At 41.5% G+C, this 24,668-nt stretch overlaps 1 protein-coding gene across 1 annotated transcript; it reads right to left on the bottom strand.

Annotated features, from left to right (window-relative positions):
- Nucleotides 1–13,487: 13,487 nt before the first annotated feature.
- Nucleotides 13,488–24,231, bottom strand: wnt5a (wingless-type MMTV integration site family, member 5a). The gene is made up of 5 exons (XM_080496434.1): nt 24,124–24,231; nt 21,169–21,317; nt 18,761–19,008; nt 15,958–16,250; nt 13,488–15,402 (listed from the first exon to the last, which is right to left on the bottom strand). The coding sequence occupies exons 2-5, from the start codon at nt 21,303–21,305 to the stop codon at nt 14,944–14,946; spliced, it is 1,137 nt and encodes a 378-aa protein (XP_080352560.1). The 5' UTR covers nt 21,306–21,317; nt 24,124–24,231; the 3' UTR covers nt 13,488–14,943.
- Nucleotides 24,232–24,668: the final 437 nt, after the last annotated feature.

Below are 24,668 nucleotides of genomic sequence, written 5' to 3' on the forward strand. Positions count from 1 at the left end.
ATTAAAAAAAGAATCATGATCAAATAATAAATAAAAATAAGTAATATTCCACCACTTTTGTCTAAATCACACACTTAAATTCTAGTCTGACCTCCCAGTTTTTGTTTTATCTTTGTAAATAGTCTTTCGACCTCCTGATCCTCCTCCTATTATTCACTGATTATCTTTGGTTCATTAGTTTTATTTTATTTTAAACATAATAAATAAAAACAAAAGGACCACGGTGGCCGTTTTAGTGTTTGTAGGTGGCCTGGCCTTTTGGGCTCGATCCCTAATAACCACAAAACAAAGTTCATACAGCAACCAGCAAGTAAGTAAATATAACCTATTAAGCATAATTACATAAAAGTAGAAACTGTTATTATCTGCATTATTTATTAATTGTGCACAATACTTAATCACTTGATTAAGACTGACATGACTTTAATCAGAGGAGCTGGTGGTCATTTACTCATAATACTCTCCATGAATGTCAAACAAGCCCCGACCCCATCACCTCGCAATGTTGTGTTTGTATAATGCTAATTAGTACTGTGTGCCAAAGCATTGCAATGTCTGTGCAGTAAAAACATGAATGAGACTACAGTTTTAGAGGTTTGAGTATTTCCCAGAAGTGTCTTCCAAAGTTGAAATGTAATTCATGTTTTTTTGGGTGAGAGCGAGTCGAGGCTTCTTGCTTCTTTAGTGTGTTTTTCCATTCCAGCCCCTGACAACAGGTGTGCGTGCTTGCGTGTTTGCTTGCTTGCGTGCGTGCGTGCGTGCGTGCGTGCGTGCGTGCGTGCGTGCGTGCGCGTGTGCCCAGTCATAAACTGAGCCCAGCTGACTGTTTTTCATGTCTCCACGCTAACCACAGGTGACAGACACAAACTGCCACCTTCCAAACTAAACTAAAAGCCTGAATCATGATGTTTCGGAAAGAAGGAAGAGATGCAAATTTGGAATCTTGCTGCTTCGTGGCTGTGAACCTTTAAAAATGTACTTTATTTTATTCCCCAGGGTGGAACATAAAGCCTAAAGTCCCCGAAAGGAAAGATACTACTTCAATTTGTAGTTGAAAACGTGTTTTAAACTCAAAGTCAAGGTTAAAGTTAGGGTTTGAGCTGGTTGGGGCTCAATGTGTGTGTCTGTGCGTGCGTGTGTGTGAGGCAGGTGGAACAGAGTCAGAACATGACATAGTCAGTTATTGTTGGATAAAATCTTGCGTGCGCAGAAATATAAATCATTATTTGAGTCTGCCAACTCACTTATGATGCCAATAACATTTAAATTGACTATTCAAGTTTTTAAGGCTGTTCTTGAATTTTATGTCTGAGTCCTGCGTTCACAGCCCACAGAAAATAACAGAATGAAACAAACTTTTTTTTTTTTATTATTGGTGCGGTTATCCACAGAATTCTGTTTTTGTTTTGAGGAGGGGTCAAAATAAAATACTAAGAAACGCTGATTTGCTCATGTATCAGACATGTGGAGCCTGGTCTGATTCAGATTAAACAAGGGGTCAAGGGTTTGTGTGAAAGAATGGACTGAATACAACATTTTGTGGTTTCAAAGTGAAGTGGAGACTTTTAATTTAGAATAAAACCAGGAAGTTGCATCATTTGGCCTGCAGATTTTTTTGATGTCTCACTCTGTCCCGCATGTGACTACACTAATATATAAAAGAAAGCTTAAAGCTTTATATATGTAAGTAGAGTTTATTTCATCAATCACTATTTAACATCTTCAATCACTTGAGGTGTTTTTGGCGTACATCGTAAGAATACATCTTTTGGAGGAAAATGCAAACAGTGTTATTAAAACCCTTTCCTTTTTGTAAACTGTAAAAAAGATGTTTAAGCTAAATGAATGAATCTCCTTTTTCTCATTCTTCTTCATATTCTCCAAACACATTTCAGACAAAGGAGATTTTGATGATGTTTTATTTCTCTCCATCTTACAGTTTGTGTCCAAAGTTTCTCCAGGTTTCTCCAGGAAAAAAGAAAAGTGAGTACAATTTGTTAAAGAAGTCAAACATCAGGAGAAGTATGTGAAAACGAACCGAAATCTCTAGAAATCGAAACTATGAGGCCATGATTTTTCAAATAATATAATATAAACATCCATCCATACCACTTCAACCGAGCAACGCAGGAGACCCCCCACACACACACACACACACACACACACACACACACACACACACACACACACACACACACACACACAGGGAAAACATGCAAACTCCACAGCAAGGCTGTACACAGACCAGCAGGTGACAGTGCCGACCACTGCACCACATGGACATTTAAACTTCTAACGTTAGTAATCCCAGAACACCTTCAGCTCGGTCACAGACAGAAATAATCTTAAACTGGAACGTAATGTTGCCATCACGTAAACCAAGTTCTATGAAAACAATGTATCCAAATTTATTCCTGAAAAGGTTTATTGAATAACCACTCTTCCCATTAAACTCCCAGCTAGTACAAGAAAGATAAACAGTGAAGCAGTTAAACAGCTGAGCAGTCTCATTTTTAAAGCCACATACCTTCTTATAAAAACCTGAACGGCTGATACACACTTGGCTGATATTGGGACTCTGGTTTGAGGACTTCCCTGGTGTTTTTCTCCCTCTCCTCTCTGTGGTTCTCTGTCTCGCTCCCTCTCTCTCACTCTTTACTCTTTTGGGGAGGGAATTCACCTCTATAATTTATTTCATGCAGGAAAAAAGACATTGTGGGCTCATAAATCAAAAGCACTTTATATAAAAAGAAATGAAAGCCGCCTGCATATGGGATGTTTTAGCTCACATTCTTAGCAATTTCGACATGTAATAAAAGAAATATGGAATTTTCACCTCAGGTCTCTATCAATAAAACAAATGTGAGCTCTGAATGTGCTCTGTGTTCATGCGCTCACACCGTATCGTGGCATTTACATAACTTGATTTGTTAGGCACAGGAGGAGATGTCTGCGCAAGCAAGGCAAACAGAGCACAAGTACAGTAACTCTAAGTGTGATCTACACCCTTGCAAAGATAATCCTCATCATAGCAGATATATGACTTCAAACCCTTTGATGACTCCGTTTCCCAGAGTATTAAAACAAGTTCCTTCACTGACACTTTTATGCTTTGGCCTAAATCTTGTTGTGGACAATACAACTACAGTCTGTTTTTCCTCTTTAAAAAAATCAATCAAATGATCAATATTTACAACTTCCGTCAGTCACTAATTCTTGGATGCAGTTTATGTGTCTACACTCTTGAAATTACATGGTCATAAAGCCTATCTGAGCACTATCACATGGTGGCTTAATTTTATTCCCCCTGTCATATTGAATCTATCATTCTTCCTGCATGCCATTTGACTTATACCATAACTGCTGCGCTAGTCTGCTTAAGCCCGCGCTGATCGCTTTAATCTGTGCTGCTGTTTGTGGGTTTTAAACGATCAGGTTGTATGTGGCTGCAGTGATCTCCCACGGGGGGAGATCATGTTACCCTGGGACGCCACCGACAGCTTCCACTTCTGTCTCACACTCGTTTATCATACAATGGTGCTAGATTGCCACTTATGCTCTCTGCAATTGAAGGAGAGGAAGCATCCAGTGACGTCCAGGCAGGGATGCTTCATTAAAATGGAATATTCCTGATGATCTTTCTCATGGTGTTCTTCGTTTCATAGGTGCTTTAGTTTGGGACACTCTCAAAAGATGTTGAAGATGGATGTTTAATTTGTGTGTGTGTGTGTGTGTGTGTGTGTGTGTGTGTGTGTGTGTGTGTGTGTGTGTGTGTGTGTGTGTGTGTGTGTGTGTGTGTGTGTGTGTGTGTGTGTGTGTGTGTGTGTGTGTGTGTGTGTGTGTGTGTGCGTGTGCGTGTGTGTGCCTGTGTACAGAGAAGTGATTTGTTTCCTCTTCCTCCCTTCCTTTCACCGAAACAGCCATATATTACAACAAGGAAAAAGACAACCCTCCCTGTTGCCGTTCCCTCCCTCACCTATTTCTCTGCCCTTTGCTCTTTTTCTCAATTTAATGTTAAAATAGCAGTGACTGAAATATTACCTGCTACAAGGGTCTGACTTTTACATCAGAACCTGCAGAATGCATTCGATGATGCTGCATTTGATGACGCTGCAGCAACTTGCAGCGATTTTCATGGAAGAACTTTGACCTTTTCTGTTTTTGCTGCATCTGTGAAAAAAAAACAAAAAAAACAAAAAACACCCGAGAAAGAGGCCGTAAAAGAGCAGTAAAAGAAGGCAGTGAGCCAGTGAGCTGCAGCAGCTTACGTTAGTACACAGTCTCCACAGAGCTGCAGTGCGGAGGGACAGGTCTAACAGGAATGCCAGTCTCTCAAAACCCTTCGGGTGAGGACTTAGGAACCACGGTCTGACTGAAAACACCTGCACCTTATAGAGGCCAGTGTACAGAAAGCTTCAACATCCTGCTCCAATATACACATTTATGAATGTTCGCTTTCACACAAACACACGAGTATAGGCCAAACACGTGCACGCACGCCCGTGCGCACACACACATACACTTACACAAAAATATAAATAAAGGCAAGCTGTGCACACTAGTGCACCAATGCAAAAAATCCATACAAAAACTGTATGTATAACTTGTGTCATCTTTTCCACAGCTACCTAACCCTCTCGACAAGGGTAACTTTTTTTTTTGTACCCTCGTATAGATTAAGGCCAATGAAATACTATCCACACGTTACAGAAATGGACAAGGCCCAAAAATGCTTTACACTCCCAAATAAACTTCCCCTCTGCTCCTTTTCAGACTTTTGAGAGGAAAAAAAATCCTCTCTTCTGTAGACAGTGAGTTATTTGTACAGGTCTGTAGCATGTCTGCAGGCTTGCACTGGACTGTTGCTTGGATGGGTGACTGGTTTTACTAGTCTACCGATGTTAACCTCGAAGTGAGTGGAACAGCTTCATCAGGGCTCAGCAGTGGAAATAGTTTTCGTGGGCGAACCTCTATGTGGCACCTTACAGGCAACTTCCTTATTAGTGTGTCTGAAAAAAAATCAAATCAAATTCTTGATATAATGTCTGCATCACTTGGTTTATTTAGGTTCCACTAGTCAACACCTGATTGTGCCAGATTATGTGTTTTGTATCATTGTATGTGATCCCCACCTAGAAAAAGTGTCACAGATGTTTAACTTCGTAATGTTTACCTGTCTGTCCGTGTGTGTGCGACCTGTCATGGACTGTTGGCCTGTCCAGAGTCAACCCTGCTCAGATCAGATTAGATAAATCTGTTCAGAAGATGGACAGGTGGATATATTGTTTAACTACCCTTCACCCAAATGACACAATAAAACTGTATTGTTTGCGACTAAGAACTCTTCTTACTTCAGTTTCTGGCTCTTGACTCTTTCAACAGGAAAGTCCAAAAAGTGTTTTAGGAGAGTAAAAAAGACTGACAGGGGAGAGAAAGAAACTTTACGGTACTTAGAGTAAAAGGTAAGGGCCGTGTGGATACATTACCATATATTTAGTCTTTATTGCTGTTTCCTTATTGCACCTTCAAATCTAATTCAACACACTGTTTTTCTTCTCCCATAATCACCGTGAGAGAAAAAGCAAAGAAATGTGAAGATGACGATTTACTATGGCAACCCTTAAATTTAGTGGCTCTTATTGTGACATTGCTGAAAGACTTGGAAATACACACCTGCCAAATCAATAAAACGACGGGATCTAGTGCTACAGAAAGTCCATGTATGTCCTGAAAAATATTACTGTATGATATGCAGTCACATTCGCAAACTCAAATGTGGTTTTTGACGTCATCTCCTGTTGCCATTTCATCTTGTTTGCTGTGAAATTAACTTTCATTTTGGCTTTGTGGCTGAAGGGGAAAAAGAAAACCAATTCCAAGTGAATATGGAGGTTTACATAAATGAGATAACCAAGCTTTGAACCAAAGTCAGCCTATATGAATTCTAGTCAGAGTATATGAGCTCCGAGTATCCAGAGGCACATTATTATTCTCTGTCAGTAATGAATAATGTTTTCCGTCTCTGATGAAGGCTCAGGAGAACTTCATATATAACAATGTACGCTGTGGAGGGATCTTTTCTGCCTTTGTCTGTACATCCGTGAGACCACAGAGAACCAAACTTCTGGGTGAAGACCTAAAGCTGGTCCTCTCATTCCGCCTGACATTGTGGCCAAACGTAACCTTTCCCTAAAAGCTGGAGTTTTGTACGCGTGTCTGTGTGTGCACGGGCATACACACATACACACACATACACACACACACACACACACACACACACACACACACACACACACACACACACACACACACACACACACACACACACACACACACACACACACACACACACACACACTGGCCGTCTGGTGCCAGAAGCCATTCATCAGGCCCTCATAGCCGGGCCCTGTCAACCTCCAGCCCCAGGCCTGCAGGCCTAAAGCCAGGGGCTCAAGTTCTGGGCTTCCCGCCAGTCTGTCATGGCGCTGGGCCACGGGCCAGCCTTCCATCAGCTTTGATGTGAGCTGGATAACCAAATGGCTGACGAAGGGTGGCCCCTCAGTGCAGGAGTTACGCAGCACACTGAGCGGGTCAGCGAGCTACCACAAGCATTCAGACACATACGTACACACACCAACAGGCCATTCTGCCAGACTTTACATTTTTTCCCTCAAGTTTCCATTGCATACGCTCCTTAGAAATTAAATTAACGCTTGAGATATTTTCTATTCTAATATGATTAAGTGGGCCTAATTGTTTGATTTGGAGGCTTTATACAACTCAACCTAATTAACAAAGCGATAAATACACTTTTTTACTCGACATGCCGAGACTTAATTTGTCAGCTTTTCAGCACGGTGAGGACTGAAATATAGCATTATGGCACTGGAAGCTTGAAAGATTGATCACGCTGGAGGAAAATGAGCAACGGCAATCGACTGTTGAGTTATGTCGCGTCTCAAACTTGTGTGCCAACACCAGAGTGCATTGCTCCCCTCCTCCTCTTCCTCATCCTTCCCTCCACAGACTGAACAATACCTTATGCAATGCTCATTGCAAAATACTTCACTTGGCTAAAACCAACAAGTGCTGATAAATGTACATGTGCTGATTGACAGTCAATGCGATATGAATTAAAAAGGGGGGGAAATTGTGGTATTTTGATCTAATCTGACCTAAAGTTTGGCTAGCCGGCATCTGACCTTGATAAAGTTAGAGGAAATGATTTTACCAAAATACTGGACTGCAGCATCACCTCATATCTCTTGCTGCTTTTTCACTTTGTTTTGTTTTCTGTCCTTCTCTATCTCACTTTTCCATATCTTTTACTTTTGTTTCTCTTGCTCTCTCTCTTTTTCTCTCTCTTTTTCTTTGCTTCATGTCAGGAGAAATGTTTCTCAGTGGGCCCTCTGTCAGCCTAATAGACACAATCAATTAGTGATGATGAGGCTGAGCATCCATCTTTCTCCGAGGTCAACGAGGCTACACAGCGACCGGATCCACCATCTTCAACTCAATTCTCACCAACACAGTTCCTCAGAAGATACTCTACTAAACAAACTATCATGCACAAAAAAATGCCAGAAATTTCATACAGGTGTTTATTAGTTTGGTAATTACTGCTAAAAAGTAGCAGCAAAGCTGGAAAACCTTTGGTCCTTTCCAAATTAGACAAATAAACACGACATACAATATGTGGGAATTAGGTGGTCTTTCCAAGCCCCACCTCTAAGAAAAGTCAAAGCCAATAGGAAATGTAAACGCTCCACGAGCAGACATAGGGCCTTATATAAGGATATTCACCTTTAAAAAGGTGTGAGGTTTATTGGATCTAGCAAGACTTTACCTGCATGTCCAGCTATTCCATTTTTCCATCTGTGCTGTGTTGATTCATTAACCACAAAGACCTCAGTGTGAAGTCCCTGTTTAAACACCTTATTTCATTAAGTGCTTTTTAATGAGAGTGCTAACTAGCCCAGGTGTCAGTCATCAGGAAGGAGATGGCCAAAGCTGCTGGAAAATATGTCTTTCTGCGGTCTACTACATTTTTTTCTGTGATGGTAAAACTTATGAGTGTGTGTGTCGATTCTTCTCTGGTTCGCTGTTCAAGTCCATCCTGTGTGACCGGTGTGAGGGATTTCTTCTTTTTTTTTTTTTTTTTTAGCACCATTCCTTAATAAATGACCTGGCAGAGACACAATTCTCTCTGTTTCACAATAGAATGACTGGGCCTGAATACTCCCTATGTGTGTCTTCAACTCAGAACAATGGTGAGTTTGTCTCCTTCTCAGATTGATTCGATCATTTTTGGGACAGGGGCTCAACCTCATCCTTGATTAAATTTTTGGATTTAATTATTGGCATTTTTTTTATATTATAACCACAGAGTATTCGATTTTTGTATCGAAGAAACATCTGTCATTGATAAATCCAGCACTTTGTAACACTGATAACCAATGACATGTACATCAACTAGCCATACATAATCAATTCCATCTCAATGGCAAAACAAAGTATTTACTCGTGTTGTGATCATTCAGGACATTCCGACATATTTTTGAAAACGCTTGTGGATGACTGATCTGTTCACTTAATTTCTATAAAACCTGAAGCACTGCTATGCGTTCTTAATATTAGCTTTTTCAACCACAATGGCTTCACCCCAAAAATACTGAAACACACCACTCGCTGTGTGTCTGGTACTATTTTTTAAATGCAGCTCTATAAGTACAGATAGTTACAGTTAGAAGTCACTTCTTTTAAAAAGTATGGAGTTACTTTCCTGGTAAGGACTAAAATAAAACACTCCAGTAAATCATTGAAATATTATACAGGAAGGTAAAGCTTGTAAACTGGAGAAGAAAAAAAAAATTAAACAATAGTCGACCTATCTCCGAATTTTTATGGTTTTCATCCTGCATAAAACCTATTAGCTTGAGAGCTGCACACGAAGCAGTTTCAACTCCCGACTCTGTAAACAAGGAACTCTATGCATGCAATATAAGAACTAGAACAGGTGTGATCAAAGTTCTTTCTCAAGAACGCAGCCCAGAAAAGCAAATCCAACTAGTATCCGATCTGCTGCTTTGACCACACATGAAGTCACATTTGGGGAAGCTGTTGGTAAAACTGGTTATCTTATAGTTCAGCGGTTGTTGATCCAAACCAACATGTCATGTGAGTAAAGTCCATTTACTATTTATTTATTTATTTTAAAAATTTTAAAAATTTTTATTTGTCATAGACATCAGTATTTCAGTGTCGTTACACTATCTAAAGACTTCACATGTTTATATCTGGAGCTTCTTGTTTGCTGAGCTGTAAAACACAAATTAGTTTTTTTGAGACCTTTCATTCATCTCCTATTAGTTGGTGTACAGAGTCGGAGTGGATGTGGACGTGAAGTTAGCACCACGCAGTCAGAATGAAGACAGAAAAGGAAGCTCAATAATTGACGTGTTACAGTGTAACCATAACTGGGCAGAGTTACACTGATGTCAAAGTAACCTCAGGGGCCCACTTTAGTGTAATCCACCAAAGCTTAGCAGGCTGACAGAATCACTCAGCTACTGGCTGTGACCTGGGACTTAACTCCTTGTGGGGCAAGACTGCACACACACACACACACACGCACGCACACACGCACGCACGCACGCACAAAGCATGGCATCGCCGTCATCACAAGCACGTCTGTTGTGTTCTTTCCTGTAAACATGTCTAAGTGTGTAAAATACAACATGTACTGCAGCCACGATGCAGAAGAAGTGTGATGACAGTGAGGATGTATGTAACCTACACTGACTCCAGAGTGGAGCTGTGTGTGAGTGATGCAGCCGCACAGAGAAACCCAATGAAGACATATTCGGTATGGGAACAGCAGCTCAAATGTCCGAGTGAAACAGTCCACAGTAAATGTTTAACTTTCTTATGAAACTTCTGTAAAATCGATTGAAGCGCTCCTACAAAGAAAAACTTCCTGTGGTAAAAGAGTCATACGGTATGACATTCAAGATGGAATAATATATTGTAATCCATTACTGTCATACGAAGGTGAATATGTTTCCACATCTGTGAGTAATAAAGTCAGCTGAGTATAGTGCAGTGGATGACTTGGACTCAACAAGCAACTTTTCTGAATGTTTACCTTTTTAATTACAATTATCTCCTGTGTTTCCTATCGTTCTGTTTTGCAGCTGTGTTTATCATCAAGAGCTGTAATAGTCTTGTTAGGACCTAAAGATGTTGAGGAAGCGGCTGCCAGGCTGGAGGAGAAGTGAAACCGTAAAGAAGGCAGGGAATTGTGGGAAGATGGAGGCAGATGGTCAGCTGTGGCGACCCCTGAAGGGAGCAGCTGGAAGAGAAAAATCGTACAAATAACTTCGCGCAGGCACGAGATAAAGCTGCTATCACCTCAAAAGCAAATTAAACTGATGACCGTTTCTCCTGGCAGGAATTCTTCCCTCACTCTAATTTTCTTCCTGTTTCTTTCTTTTTAAACTTTCATGCACACACACGCACGCACGCACGCACGCACACACACACACGCGCACACACACACGCACACACACACACACAAACCCCAGTCATGCACATTGAGAAATGGTGACCTCTATGTATAACCTTTCTATTTCCAGCCGGAGTTCTGCCCCATTGAGACAACCTGTGGGACGCGTGGTTTCTTGGGGTAACTCTGAAGAACTGACTCGTCTCTCTGATCCAGTCCAGACTGTTAGCAACGTCACAGTGCGGTACCCTGCCCTCTTTCTCTAAAACACACAACCACAATCTCAAATAGCTCCAAACACAGCTCAGCAGAGAGCCCTTATTTTCCCCTGGTTGTTGTTTCACGGCAAGCACCGGGAAATGCTCCACTTTGCCCCGGACAGATGAGTTCTGCCAGATGATTGCAGCCACAGCATGTTTTTTTTTGTTTGGTTTTTTTTTAGGCTTTGAGCACATTTGGAGTGAATGGGACTTCATGTGAAGGTGTTGTCAGTGATCAAGGTTTGATTTGATGGAGCAATATTAATGGAGACAAAAGCACTTCACAGTTCAAAGCTGATGTTTTTGCTTCACTGATGGTAAAATGTGACATGAAATGTTTTTCATCCATTTGTACATCCTGGCATGGTGCAGTTCTCGAAGTACAGTTTCCACTTTCCACTGCAGGAATGGCATACAAAATTGGCTATTTATGAATCTACAAATTTGTGGTCGGCAGATTTGGCTTCAGCAGAGCGAGGTTGCTTTAGATCAACCGGCAGCTTTGTTAAGAAAGCACAACTTGTCACGTAATCGTGCTGAAGAACCCCTGAGGAATTTTAATACGGTGGGAGAAGAATAGAGCAAAACCACTCGATAAGCTGGGAGAACCTCAGGTTTTATCCAGCCGGTTCCCTTCCATCATCACAATTATCACTTTCGCATGAACACCAAAAAACACACACGCACAGCTGCAACCACATGTTTAACGCACGGTGGATGCTTAATGCATATTTCAACATTCTTACATAACAAATATTGTTTATGATATTCTCCTGCCTGCGTTCAAAACTGTTCTTTAACCTCTTGACTGTGTTTATTTTGTTGGAGATAAAAGAGGGAACATGAGAGCAACGGGACACGTTGCCAAGGTTTGCTTCAACGGAGTGTGTGATATGAAACTGCGAAGTGCTCGTTCAAAGGAAGTTTAATTGTGTGTGCAAAACCCAAATCGCACCTTATCACACCATAACCGCAGCTCCAGGAAAGACTGTTGTTCTCTGCTGAACAGATGTGTAAATATTTAGGCAGGCGCCCACATTAACTGTCAAACCAGCAGAAAAGGAGGCAAGCAGAGAGAGGCCTGCCAAAATCAGATGTCTAAACATTTTGTTTGAACACGGGGAGGAATCTGCGCCTTCTCCTGTGTGTGTCAGTGAAGTTAGTACCTGTGTGCACCTGTGGGTGTCATGTTTCTCCTGCCTGCTGTTCGGGCCTCCTCCACACCTGGATTGATACTCACACTCCAGCTCGGAGAGTCCTTCTGCTGTAAAGTCAGTTCCCACATCTGATGTGACCCGACCATAGGAATCCAACGTTTGATGGTTTTGCACGTTAAATTGATTGAAAACTTGATACTCTGTGCAAATCCTGAGTTCCTTCTCTTCTAACTTTAAATTGCAAACTGTTGACTCGTGGATTAGTTTGACTTGTGTTTCTAAACCGATCAGGATGTGGGTGGAGTTATGCAATATTACTCATAGAAGATGAGCTCTGTGGGTCACTAGATTCACATTCGGAAGTCAAATGTAGGAACACACAGACGATTTGATCTGGTCTGTTTGAGTTGGTCATTGGGGATGCTTCATGGCTCGGTAGTGTTGAGCATGTTTTTTTTTTTCCAGGTACAGTCCAAAATAATGTATTCAAATCAGCTGGGATCAGCTCCAGTGCTCTGATACCTTTTAGGATGGATGGTCTTTAAAAAAAAACTAAAGTTTGGTACCTCCAGCTTCAGATGGTCTTTTGGAAGCCAAGCAAAACGTGGCATATAACCAGCTCTTGGGGGAGGGGGGACTGAAATACAGCATCAAAAGATGTAAAATAAACCATCTTTTGGGCAGAAGCTCTTACAAAGTTAATGTTTATTTAACATCAACTGTAGATAAAAGATGTTACAGCCCGAGTTAGTTGAGGAATAATGAGGCGCTTCTCTTCCAGTAATCGAACGCCAACAACCAGCACAGGGATCAAAAGCCTAAAACCGTCGCTGTACAGCAACATGTTACTTCATAATGTGTTATTTCCAGCGCCACACATGGGATGTGCTCCTTTAGTCAGTATCGTTTTACAACTGTAAATATTTCTCGAAGTCGGGAGCATTTATACTGCAATGGCAGCCCTTCAGCTCTTCTTTCCATGAAGCATTTTCTCTCTGTTCCTCTCCCGAGCTCTCATGTAATCCCCCATTTCTCATTACCCAATCTTTTCTGCGTCTCCTCTCGAGCACCAGCAGTCTCTGACAAGGCCCAGTCGACATCCAGACATCCCAATTTCCCCCACACCAAAAATCCCCTTCTTCTTATGCCCCTGACACAATATGATTAATCATACCATTAAGTGATCCACTGTCACCGGATCGTTGAGTAGCACTTATAATACAACCTCAACCATCCCCCAGAGAGACACCTAATCTGCAGGCCATCTTCCAAAGCTCTCGAGCAAAATCTTCTCATCTCTGTGCACCACAGGCCTGAAACAGCTGTCATCCGATGTGGCTTCGATTGTTTGTCACGACATCTGCGCTCGATGAAGGAATTTGGTGGAAAACGCTTGAAGTGCAAATGGATTTAAAAGTTGCATTTTAGTTTGGGACAGAAGTGGTCAGATCTGTATTGAACACATATTTAAAAACAAAGAAAAGCTTCTTTGGGAAATATTTCTCAGAAGATCTAACCCGGAGACACAGAGAATTTGAATAAATACCGTGAGGAGATGGTCTCTGCTGGTTTTACATTTGATATTTATTGAAACAAAGTAGAGCATTGAGCCAATTTGTAAAAAGTAACAAAATATCAGCTATTACACATCACGTTTAACAAACCTCAAATTCATAGAGAAGCTTATAAATATACATAGTTGGATTGGTAGAAATAGTTTGTCTATTCAGAATCATCACAGGGATAGTGAGTAGTTAAATTGAGTGGTACTGGAAATCTGTGGCGACATTACAATCTCAACATCTGTGATACACCATGTGTGTGAGGAAGGAGAGAGAGAGAGAGAGAGAAAGAGAGAGAAAGAGAGAGAGAGATAAAGCAAAGATGAGTGAGAAAAAAGAACACGTTTCAAAATAATAAGGTGCATTTCCCTTTTACAAAAAAACAGTGAAGAGCCGCATTAGTAAGAACGTTTCTAAGCTGTGGGGATGATATCGATGTATCACAGAGATAATGTGTTTTTCCTGTTTTAAGCTTAAAAAATAGGATCTGGTTAAAGAAAATAAATACACTTTACTGATTGGTTGGATAGACATACTATATACACAGAGCGCGGAATATTTCACCACTGTAACCACAACATTGCCCATATATATTCAAACCATGTTAAGTATTGTAGAATATTGTTAAATGGATAATCTGATTTAATATGGAAAAAAAAAATGTAGGCTATAATATTGATATATTGATAACAGCTGAACAGACACGTTTACGCCTCTGTATCAAAGTGCATAATGGTGGAGGGCTTGTTGCAGCACCTGGGGAACTCAAAGGCTATTAAAAAAAACTCAACAAAAACGGTGCAATCCCCCCCAAACAGCCCTCTTCCTGTACCCATTGTATTACAAGGACTCGCACAAACCAACAGTGTTACTTATTGAACATGTGGCAAGAAGTGACAAGTATACTTCGGTGAGGATGTGAAGACTGGTTTGGGACTGGGCCCATGAAAATAACATCCATACACTGCAGCACACACACTTTCTCAACACATTGGAGCTTCTTAGTCAGCTATGCCACAAATATCAAACCATACTCATGAGGAAATGGGAGACACAGTCCAATGTTGCAATCAGTGTGACCCATTTGACAAGAAAAATGGTCTACTTGAATTTAAAAAAGAAAAAACAAACAAAAAAAAAGGTGAGGAGGGTGGGGTGAGGGAAGATTTCCAGCCAGTTTTAGGCACTTGAACATTTTAAAATTGGCTGGCGATGACTGGGCCCAAATAAAACATAGCAATCTCAAAATAAATATTTAACAATACTCTCAGTTTCTGAAAACATATGGTTTTTTTTTTCTGGAAAAAAAAGTCAGTCTTTTTGCAATGGCATAATTGTTTAACTCTATAAATATAATTTATATAGTTTCTTTCTTTCATTCTCTGTGTTCAACTCCTTTGTTCCTCTGCCCACGAATACACACAGATGTATGCCCATCATCTGCAAGCGAACACTCCTCTTCATTTGCAGACAAATTGGTCTACGATTTTGGTGCAGCGCTTGCACTTGACGTAGCAGCACCAGTGGAACTTGCAGTTGCAGCGCTCCACTATCTGGGCCTTGTACTGGTCGTAGCCTCTGCCGCAGCACATCAGCTCACACCCATCCATTCCCTCCGAGGTCTTGTTGCAGAGGCGCCCCACCGTGCCCAGGGAGCCCGTGCTTTGGTTCTTCATGCAGTAGTCTGGACTGCTCTCGATGTACACCAGGTCGTGGCTCGTGGGAGCGTTGTACCTGCTGTGCATCTGCACCAGCTTTCCACGCGTGTTGAGTTTCATGGCCGCGGCGCTGTCGTACTTTTCTTTCAGCGCGTCGCCCACCTTTCGGAAGTCGGCCAGCTGCAGCCAGCATGTCTTCAGGCTGCAGGAGCCCGATACTCCGTGGCACTTGCAGGACACATGGGCAAGGTCAGACACCGTCTGCAGGAGGATTGGAGAGGGGAGAGAAATTTAAGGTGTGGATTTACTAAAATTATTTTTCTCTGAATAAATGAGATGTTCAGGTGAGACGCTGCAGCTTGTGAATTTGTCTCGTTTTTATAAATAATGTGCTTAATGATCTCATGAAAGCATCACTTTGCAGTATAAAAGAACAGAGTGATGCTGTCCGGGGCTCCACTGGTGCATGGAAGAAAGCATTGTCTAGTCATTTGTCGTACTTGAAAGAGCCCAGCCTGGCAACAGATATCTGGCATTACGTTTCTCTGAGGTGGTTTCAAGATGTTTGGAAAGGAAAAGAAACCCCAGAGCTGTCACCAGTGACTCCATCTCCCTGTAGATCAAAGCCTCAGGAGGGGAGAGCAGATGGAGCTGTTACACAGATGATCAGTGCAGACCGGACCAACCTGGACCGCCTCACTTCGTAGTCTGCACTGTCTGCTGCTTAAATAGTATTCAATTCATCATTGTGTGTGTGTGTGTGTGTGTGTGTGTGTGTGCGTGTGTGCGTGCGTGCGTGCAATGCAGACGTCTCACCCTTCTTCCTGCTTCGTTGTTGTGGAGGTTCATCAGCAGTCGTGCGCTCTCGTACGAGCCCTTGGGGTAGCTCTTCTCCCTCTCGCGAGCATCAACAAATTCTTTGGAGAACCTGTAGCCGTAGTTGAGGTTGTCTCCACAGCCGCCCCACAGCCAGTCTCGGGGCAGATCTTTGGGGCGTGCGGCACGACTGCAACCACAGCTGGAGAGTTCCCCCTCCCTGCAGGCACGGCTCACCGCATTCACCACCCCTGCTGCGCTGATGGCATACGTGAACGCCGTTTCTCTACTGCCTGGAGATGCACAATGGGAGTCACGTCAGTTTCAATATAGTGAGAGACGGAGTAACGTCTGCATGTTTCTATGTCGTTTCTGTAGGACATGCTTGGATATTTATTTTATATTGAATCTGACTCACTGTCATTCCACCTCAAGAGTGTGTACAGTGTTACGAGATGAAATATCATACGACAGCATTCACCATACACTTAAGATTATAGAGCACTTTAGCCAACTGCTGCAGCCTCTTCATCACCAACATGTTGAACAGTGTATTCTGGTTTGCTGTTGTTGGGTTTTGGCCAGAAAGAAGACAGCGCCCTCCAGTGACCAAGTGCCTTCTTAACGGGCGGTTCCAACTTCACTTCAATTGAATGTGACAGCAGCTCTCTCACTTTATCTGTCATGACAGTGTGTTTCTGGAGCCACTTGGCATTAACCACCACTGTTTTTCACCCTCAACATTTCCTCTATAACAATAGCTGGAGCCTTAAAAAATGTGCATGGACAGTTTATAAGCCGTCACTCTTGAAATCTACAGACAAGAGAAGAAAAGCAAGATGAGCAGATGAGTGACTGAAGGAGAAATGCACAAACTATGTGCTTGTGTGTTGACGCGGAAGACGAAAGACGACTACACAACAGAAATGCAGAGTTCATTTATCTGCTTGGCCAAACCTGCAGAGTATGCTATGATGACAGAAACAGATGGACAGAGAGGTGAAGCGAACGGATGAGTCAAGAGAAAAAAAAAAAGAAATAAAGACAAAAAAGCAAGTGCAGATAAAAAGGACAGGCACGCACAATATCACAAAGCTGAAGAAGAGAAAAGAAGAAAAAAAAAAGTGCTGGAAAGTCTAAAAGATGTCCAGGTGGGGAAATTCTGGCAAGAGCAGCAATGATCAGAGTGACTGGGAGATTTATTATTAGTTTAGTGTAACTTTTAATCCAGCCGGAGGATATTGGCCTAATAGTGGACCTGTAGACAGACAAACTGTCGTCTCCCAAGTGGCCGCCTCCTTTCTAATGTACCCCATCCTGGAGCTCGCCAAACCAGGCAGGAGAGAGAGTCTCAGGCCGAGCACCCCCTAGAGCGCCACTTTAAATCACCAACGGTATTGAGAGCCAATAAACAGAGAAGGAGAGAGAGAGAGAGATGGGATTTCATATGGACAACCATAAAAGGGAGGACAGGTTAAGTTGGCCTTGGATGGACTGTGATGGGATCACTGTCAAAGAGGGAGGAGAGGAAGAGTCCAACATCCACTGATGAGCTTTCTATGAAGACTGATCTGAGAGGAGAGACTCAGCAGTGCCAAAGAATGGATGAAACCACAATTTTGAATACCCAAAAGGCATTGGTTTCTATTGAGCCAACACAAAGCGAGCTCAGTCTAACTGTAAAGACTATAGGATAGCCATCTTTAAGATTAAACCTTTTTTTTCCCCCTCCATTGACTACAAACAATGCTCTGTCCCTCAGGACCAGCTGAATCACCCGTTTTCATCAGATTTAATGAAAGAAAAACTATAACAAGGAGAAATGTGGACTGGGCGCTCTGTAGATTATCCAGAGTAACAGGAAAATTATTTCTGAAAAAGACAAATTGCTGTTGAACCTATTAACCATTATTTTTAAAGCTGCGAGCACCACAAATGTTATTCCATCCAACATATATTCCATTAAATTCAACAGACTGAAGGAATAAATCTCTGGGATGAATATATCACCGCCTGCACTAATGAAGGGATATTTTCCACTCAAAAAAATGATCATTAAGAGAAAAAAAAATTACAAATACAAAGCAGGTACTTCCAAAATGTGAGAACTCAAAGACAGCCATGATTTAATGGTGATTCAATCAAACCATGCATCAGTAAATAATAAATGGTCTTTTTCTCTGTGAGGTGAAGGCCGGCAGCCAAAGACAAGGAAAACAAACTATACTAAATGACAATCCAAGAATGGGATTCACATTTAGGGAATGACTGTAGCAACCCTAAACTTTCTATAAGAGGTTCAAGAATACTGTACATACATGTGCCTGCACACATGCAAACAGACACTAATCTCTGACAAGGTGATATATTGGCGCATACACTCACTGCACTCCCATTACTTGTAAATACAGGGCAGCTACAGTCCACTGTGTGTGTGTGTGTGTGTGTGTGTGTGTGTGTGTGTGTGTGTGTGTGTGTGTGTATTAGATTGTCTCTCATTCATCAGGGGAGAAGCAGATTCTCTGCCTCCCCCTTGCTTCGTGTCGGGAGCTGGTTCAGCAGGCTAAAGCCACATGTGATTTATCCAGCAACCTCACCCACCAACTAATCCTCCACACAGCTGCTGAAAATCAGCAGCCTCATACATTTCACTCACACACACGGACTTCTGACAAACATGAAATAGGGTCAGCAAGTTAGGAAATAGGAGAATAAAGAAAACAAAACAAAAGATCATTAACTTTTGGGGGATAAACATTGATACTTTATCTGTGTAAAGACCTCCACCACACGCACTTCTTACCTATTTGCATGACCCGTCCAAACACTGAGGAGTTGTCCACTGTGCTGCAGTTCCAGCGTCGATGTCTGAATTGATATTGGCACTCTCTGATGCCCGTCTTGGCCCCTTCGCCAATGTACTGCATGTGGTCCTGGTAGAGCTGGCAGAGCTTCTTCTGGCCCTGCGACAGGCCCACCAGCTGGCTGCACAGAGGCTGGGCACCGATGATGTAGGCCTCTGGGATCAGTAAAGGATTCATGGCCAGGGACCTGGAAAAGAGGGGAAGACAGGCAGATAATACTATGTTTTCACTCGTGTACTATTACGACAAAAAAAAAAAGTGTCTTTAAGTCAAAGTGTGGGGCACTTTCATTGATGAAACTGTGATTGCCTTTCGTCACTGAATGTACAAGCTTTTCTTCGAAGAGGAGTAGAACGGACAGTAAATGGTGAAAAGACACACGCACTGAGAATAAAGAAAAGTAAAGCAAGAATGCAGGAAGGAGAAGACATGGCATTTCATTTTTTTTTTTTTTTTAGGTAGGAACAGAAGAAGAAGAGTGATATGCAGGGACTTTTTCATCTTGCTTATGAAACACAAAACGTTATCTGGTTGCACAAAACCTTCCCAGTAGACTTTTAAAATTTGCGGAATTCTGTCCACAGGTTGGAAATGACTATTTCAATATGAAGCCTGCAGAAGGCAATTAATAACATTACCACAGTGCCTCAAGGTGCTTACTGAAGGTAACATTAGGAAGACATCACTGTGACAGAAACGCTACAAGGCTGCATACACAGAACATGGTGATGACAAAGAAAAAGCCAGAGAATTTGAGCCTTGCACAACCTGTCATGTAAACTAGAAATCAGACTGAAAGACAAACCCGGGTAGAAATAGAATAAAACAAGGTCAACACGTTGCACAGTGGCATCTCAGTTTTTAACGGGCAGAGGAAGAGAGATCGGCCACCGTCATGAAAGTCTGTACAACTACAGAGATGTTAGTTTTTAGGCTTCACAATTTTAATGTTGTTTCATCGTGGTTAGAAACAGTTTTCACCTATTTCGAGTTCGGAGGGGCTAAAATGTATAATACGACACACTGATACGTGATGGAAATGCGCCTGATTTAGTGCATGTTCAGGTTGAGGAGTTACGCACTCGCATTCTACCGCATGAAGAATAAACCGATTGTTAAATTTTAAATATCTGCTCCACTCAGTAACAGAAAGAAAAGGGGATATAAATGTACAGGAAGAGAGGGTTGACACAGAAAGAGAGAAGCACTAGTTTGAGCATCTGGTTCCAGGCCACAGGACAATTAGAGCAGCCCATCCCTGAGCCCCCTGAGAGAGACAATTAGCCCCCAGTGTAACCTGATCGACCAAGGAAAGTCTGCAGCAAACCAACACACTCGATACACAAAAAACACACACAAAGAAGAATCAACAAATACGTCAACGTACACATGCATCTTGAGACTACCTGACACACACACACACGATTGTATCAGCTTAGTGACCAACAACTAGAAAGATATATAATATGTCTAGTCGTTTTAGAAGTCGGAGGCTCAAATGTGTGTTTTATATACAAAAATAATCATCTGGGGATTTCACATTCTTTTATTTAGTGTAAATAAAAATGGGAAAAGGGATGTGGAAATGTTTCATGGTTGTGAGAAAGATACTCAATATTTAATTACACAAAAACTTTGAAATGGCTGCAGCATGTAAAGAATGTGATTTTACTTTTTAGTAGAGTTTCTATGGTGACTGGTAAAGAGTGTGGCCCCTGTCAGAGGTGGTCTTTGTTTCAGCGTTACAGACACAAATACAGAACTTTTCTCTTAATAGTGGCAAGACACACACACACACACGCATAGTTCATGTTTTCACATATTTTGATGCCCATTCATGAACCACAGCATTCTATGTTTTCTATAATATTCATAATTTTGGTTTGGCAATATGTGAAGAAAGAAAATAGGGGAGAAAAAAAAAACTCCAACCAGAAAAGCTAATGTGCTTTAGTCAGCATGTTGTATTACTCTTTATGTGGTGCTGAGAAGGCTTACTAAGCGCGCGCACACACACACACACACACGCACACACGCACACACGCACACACGCACACACACACACACACACACACACACACACACACACAAAGTAAAGAGCAAACATAAACACCAATTAAATGTCTTTTATTGCAGTATCACTGCCAATCTATACCTTCTTTCATGGCTTTCAGTACGGCATTTCAATCTGCAAATGCGTTTTGTGTACGAGTGAGAATGTACAGCACTGCTCTTTGAAGGATGATAACCTGCTCCCACCATGTAAACCCACATTTAAGACAAACCGTGAACAAATTAAGACACACACAAGAAATACTGTATATATGAGGAGAAAATGAATGCATACCACCACGAGTTGGCCTCCACCACAACCTGCATGAGGAGTGTGAGCAGGGTGAGGGCAAAGACACAGTGTCTGGAGTCCAAGAGGCTGCCAAAGGGCCAGCAAGCCGGCCGACACACACAACCAAGTCCCAGGTTCATGCTGCCACTGATCTGAGGGGGAACAGAGAACAATATGCATGTCTGTCTGCTTGGCACATCATGTTTATTAGATGATACAGAAGAGACAGAGACAAATCTGTGAATACAAAATATGTGAACAAAATATTCTTTCAGCTGTATTCCTGCATATCTCCACACGCAAACAGCCGGAGCTGTGCGTGTGATGAGAGCCCCGAGGCCATCGAGGTTCGCAAAGCAACGATTTGGCACCAGGTCTGAGTGTGAATCATACAAGGCTGATAGACGTGCAGTCAGAGAAGACACAATGACCATGAAATCCCAGATAGATGCATTCCTGACATTTCACTTCCCTCTGAGAAATAGATGAAGCAGGATGGAGGCCTGTTCAATATGTTGTTTTTTTTGTTTTGTTTTTTAAATTCAAAAACCAATTAAAACTATTTATTCTGGCAGTTGGATGCAAAAAACGTATAAATTATAAATCCTGTAGGACCCCCCCCCCCCCTTATTTTACACATCTTTTTTTTTTTACCCTGCTTTAACTTCCTGCGTCTTTTCTGGACAAAAGAAAGTTCTATTTAGTTTATTTACGTTGATAATTTCCTGAATAATCACTATATTTGTTAAAGACATCAGTTTTATTAATTTTAATAATGCAGAATTTTGTCAATTTGAATAAATTAATTATGGAAATCAGGGGAATTAAAATGAAAACATGCATTTATTAGGGTTTCGTGTGCGCGGATGTTCAATACTGACCAAAGGCAAAAGCGCCAGTTTCTCTCTATATACATATATATATATATATATATATATATATATATATATATATAGGGAGAGAAAAACTGGCGCTTAACTGGCTGGAGTTTAATTCCTATCCTGATCATTTCGTAGCCACGTCCGCGTAAGGTGAAAAGTATTATACCGTGCAGCTTTTTTGCGAATCGAAAACCACATTTCTTTAAGGCGGAAAAAGTCAATTATCTCCAGAGGTCTTTGGTGATGCAGTTTGGCTGCCATTTAGGCAGAAAACGAGTTCAAATAATTACCCCGAAATTCTCAGAGTCAAACCGACGCGCCAGCCTTCCACTTGTGTGAATGTTGGGACTGTGAGCGGCTCTAATTTGTCACGCTGTGTTATTTTCCAGGCTTCGAGTCGTGCAGACCTGGGCCTGCCTAAAACTCATTAAAGACGAGGCCAAATTCACCATCGCTCACCCGGCGCGCGCGCACGCACGGAGACACGCACGGGCATGTGCTTTCATTTTGCTTGCCACCTCGGTAATAATTGGTGAGCTTAATGCCCTTTGCTGTTCTTCCACCTAAAATAAAAGCAATGGTCCACAGAGAGCGGTGGTTTGACACCGATTTCAAACCGAGAACTGAAGTTTTTATGCTCCACTGAAGCGGATACAAAAAAAAAAAAATCAAGTTCAACTAATTATTAGGCGATTTCTGCCAATCTTTGAACACCAATTCAACGAGGTTGGCATGTGATTTACATTCTTTCGTGTGAACCTTCAAATGAACAGGTTTTGTGGTTATTTATGAAGATGTATTAAACATTTCGGACTTTTCCATCGCCAAAGCAAAGAACGGCAATTATTCAATTGAACTCCCGATAAAACGTGAGGTACTGATATTTTGTAATTTTTTCCCCCCCTCAAGCTTTCGATTGTTTATAAGTAAAAAAAACAAAACATCGTCTAAAATCAATATACATCATCATGTCACCATTTTAGACGTTTGGCACCCTCAGCACAAGCTGCGTAACTCGTGCGCGCTGAGACCCCTCGAAACGATTTGACCCGGGCAAACTATTCCTCGAATGACTAATGACTGCCCTGATAGTTTCTGTGAGAGAAAGTGGCATCGAATGACCACATTTCGGAAAGAAAAAAAGTCAGTCAGTCAACATGATAAAACCAAACAAAATCCGTGTGGTAAAGAAGCATCAATGGGATTTTTTTTATACATAGAACTACAATGACATTAAATGTTTCAAAAAGCCTCAATAAAAGTAATAATCCTCATATTTGTTTTTTTTTCAGTAAATGATAAATGGAAATAGTTAAACGCCTGATAAGATAGAAGCACAATATTTTCTGAATAATGGTCATTTTTTGTTGAGGAAATCGGAGGTACCGACTAATTTTACAATGGTGGCAATTTTACCAACATTTTAAAGTTCAACTAGAAAATAAATAGTGTCGAAATGCTCTAAAAGAGTAAAAATGACAACTTGTATTCAATGAATGGACCTTATTGCGCTTAAATTCACAGTATGGCCCACATCGAGTTATACTTTCAGTAAGTTTGCGGATGTATAGACATAGTATGAAAAATTATAATAATAATTTAAAAAACACATTTATCTCTCATTTAATATTTTGTTGAATGTCCACAACAACGTGTTTTATTGGTTGACGTCCACTTCATGAATCCAAAGAATGAGCGTCTTTTCTTGCCTGTCCTGATGTTTACAAAAAACCAGGAGAGGGAGCCAGGTACAAGGGATTGATGGGGAGAAGCAACACAAAGAACACGGCCTGAGGACCAGACAATGCTTTATAAAACCAGATTTTTAATCGTTCAAAACGTTTAGGTACTTTTTTTTAATTATTATTATTTATATAAAGGTAACCTGTTGCTACATTTCTGTTGGAATCCGTGAACAGCACGACATCGACGTGTCGCTGGAGTAAGGAGGAGAGATCAACATGTTTGACACTTCATATCTGTCAAGAGCTTTTGTCCTCTTCCAAGAAGAAGCATCAGTCCAAAAGCATGCAGCTGAAATACAGTTTTCCACATGGCACTGTGCATGGTTACTCACCAGGGATGACAGTCCGTCAGAAGCTGTAATCCAAACTTTCTGCAGACGATATCAAACCAATAATCCTCGTGCAGGCCAGGTGGATTTAAGACTTCCTTTTTTCCTGAAGGATGCGCTGAAGATAAGTCTCAGAGTTTTATCCGGATCTCTTGGAAAGTGCTTAAAGTTGGTGGTGTAACACTGAATGCGCACAGTTCGGACGAATCAGTGAAAGCGCTCCGTGCGCTCAACAGCTTAAACGTCTGGTGGGAAGCAGCGAGATGTGTAAAACGTCTACAGGCAGTGTGAGGAAACAGTCATTTCCTTCAAAAACTCAGTGCGGTCACTATTAACAAATTGAACCTACGGCAGCCCGACTGGCTGAAACAGGAGGACGTACTTTGTTGGATTCTTTCTGAATGAAAAGCGACTGACTTAAAAAAAAAAAAAAAAAAAAAAACTGTCTCTCCCAGTGAAAACAGTTCCAGACCTACAGGTTAAACTATATCAAATGGAAAGACTTGTGAATCGTTGCTCTGCACGTTAAATCCAGCCGCTCAACACGC

The sequence above is a fragment of the Blennius ocellaris genome (assembly GCF_963422515.1).
Source record: "Blennius ocellaris genome assembly, chromosome: 5".
NCBI lineage: Eukaryota > Metazoa > Chordata > Actinopteri > Blenniiformes > Blenniidae > Blennius > Blennius ocellaris.

Coding starts and splice junctions, on each gene's coding strand:
- wnt5a (XM_080496434.1), bottom strand. CDS start 21,305: ATGAACCTGGGACTTGGTTGTGTGTGTCGGCCGGCTTGCTGGCCCTTT. Junction 19,009..21,168: donor GTGGAGGCCAACTCGTGGTG/GTATGCATTCAT, acceptor CCTCTTTTCCAG/GTCCCTGGCCATGAATCCTT. Junction 16,251..18,760: donor TGGACGGGTCATGCAAATAG/GTAAGAAGTGCG, acceptor GTGCATCTCCAG/GCAGTAGAGAAACGGCGTTC.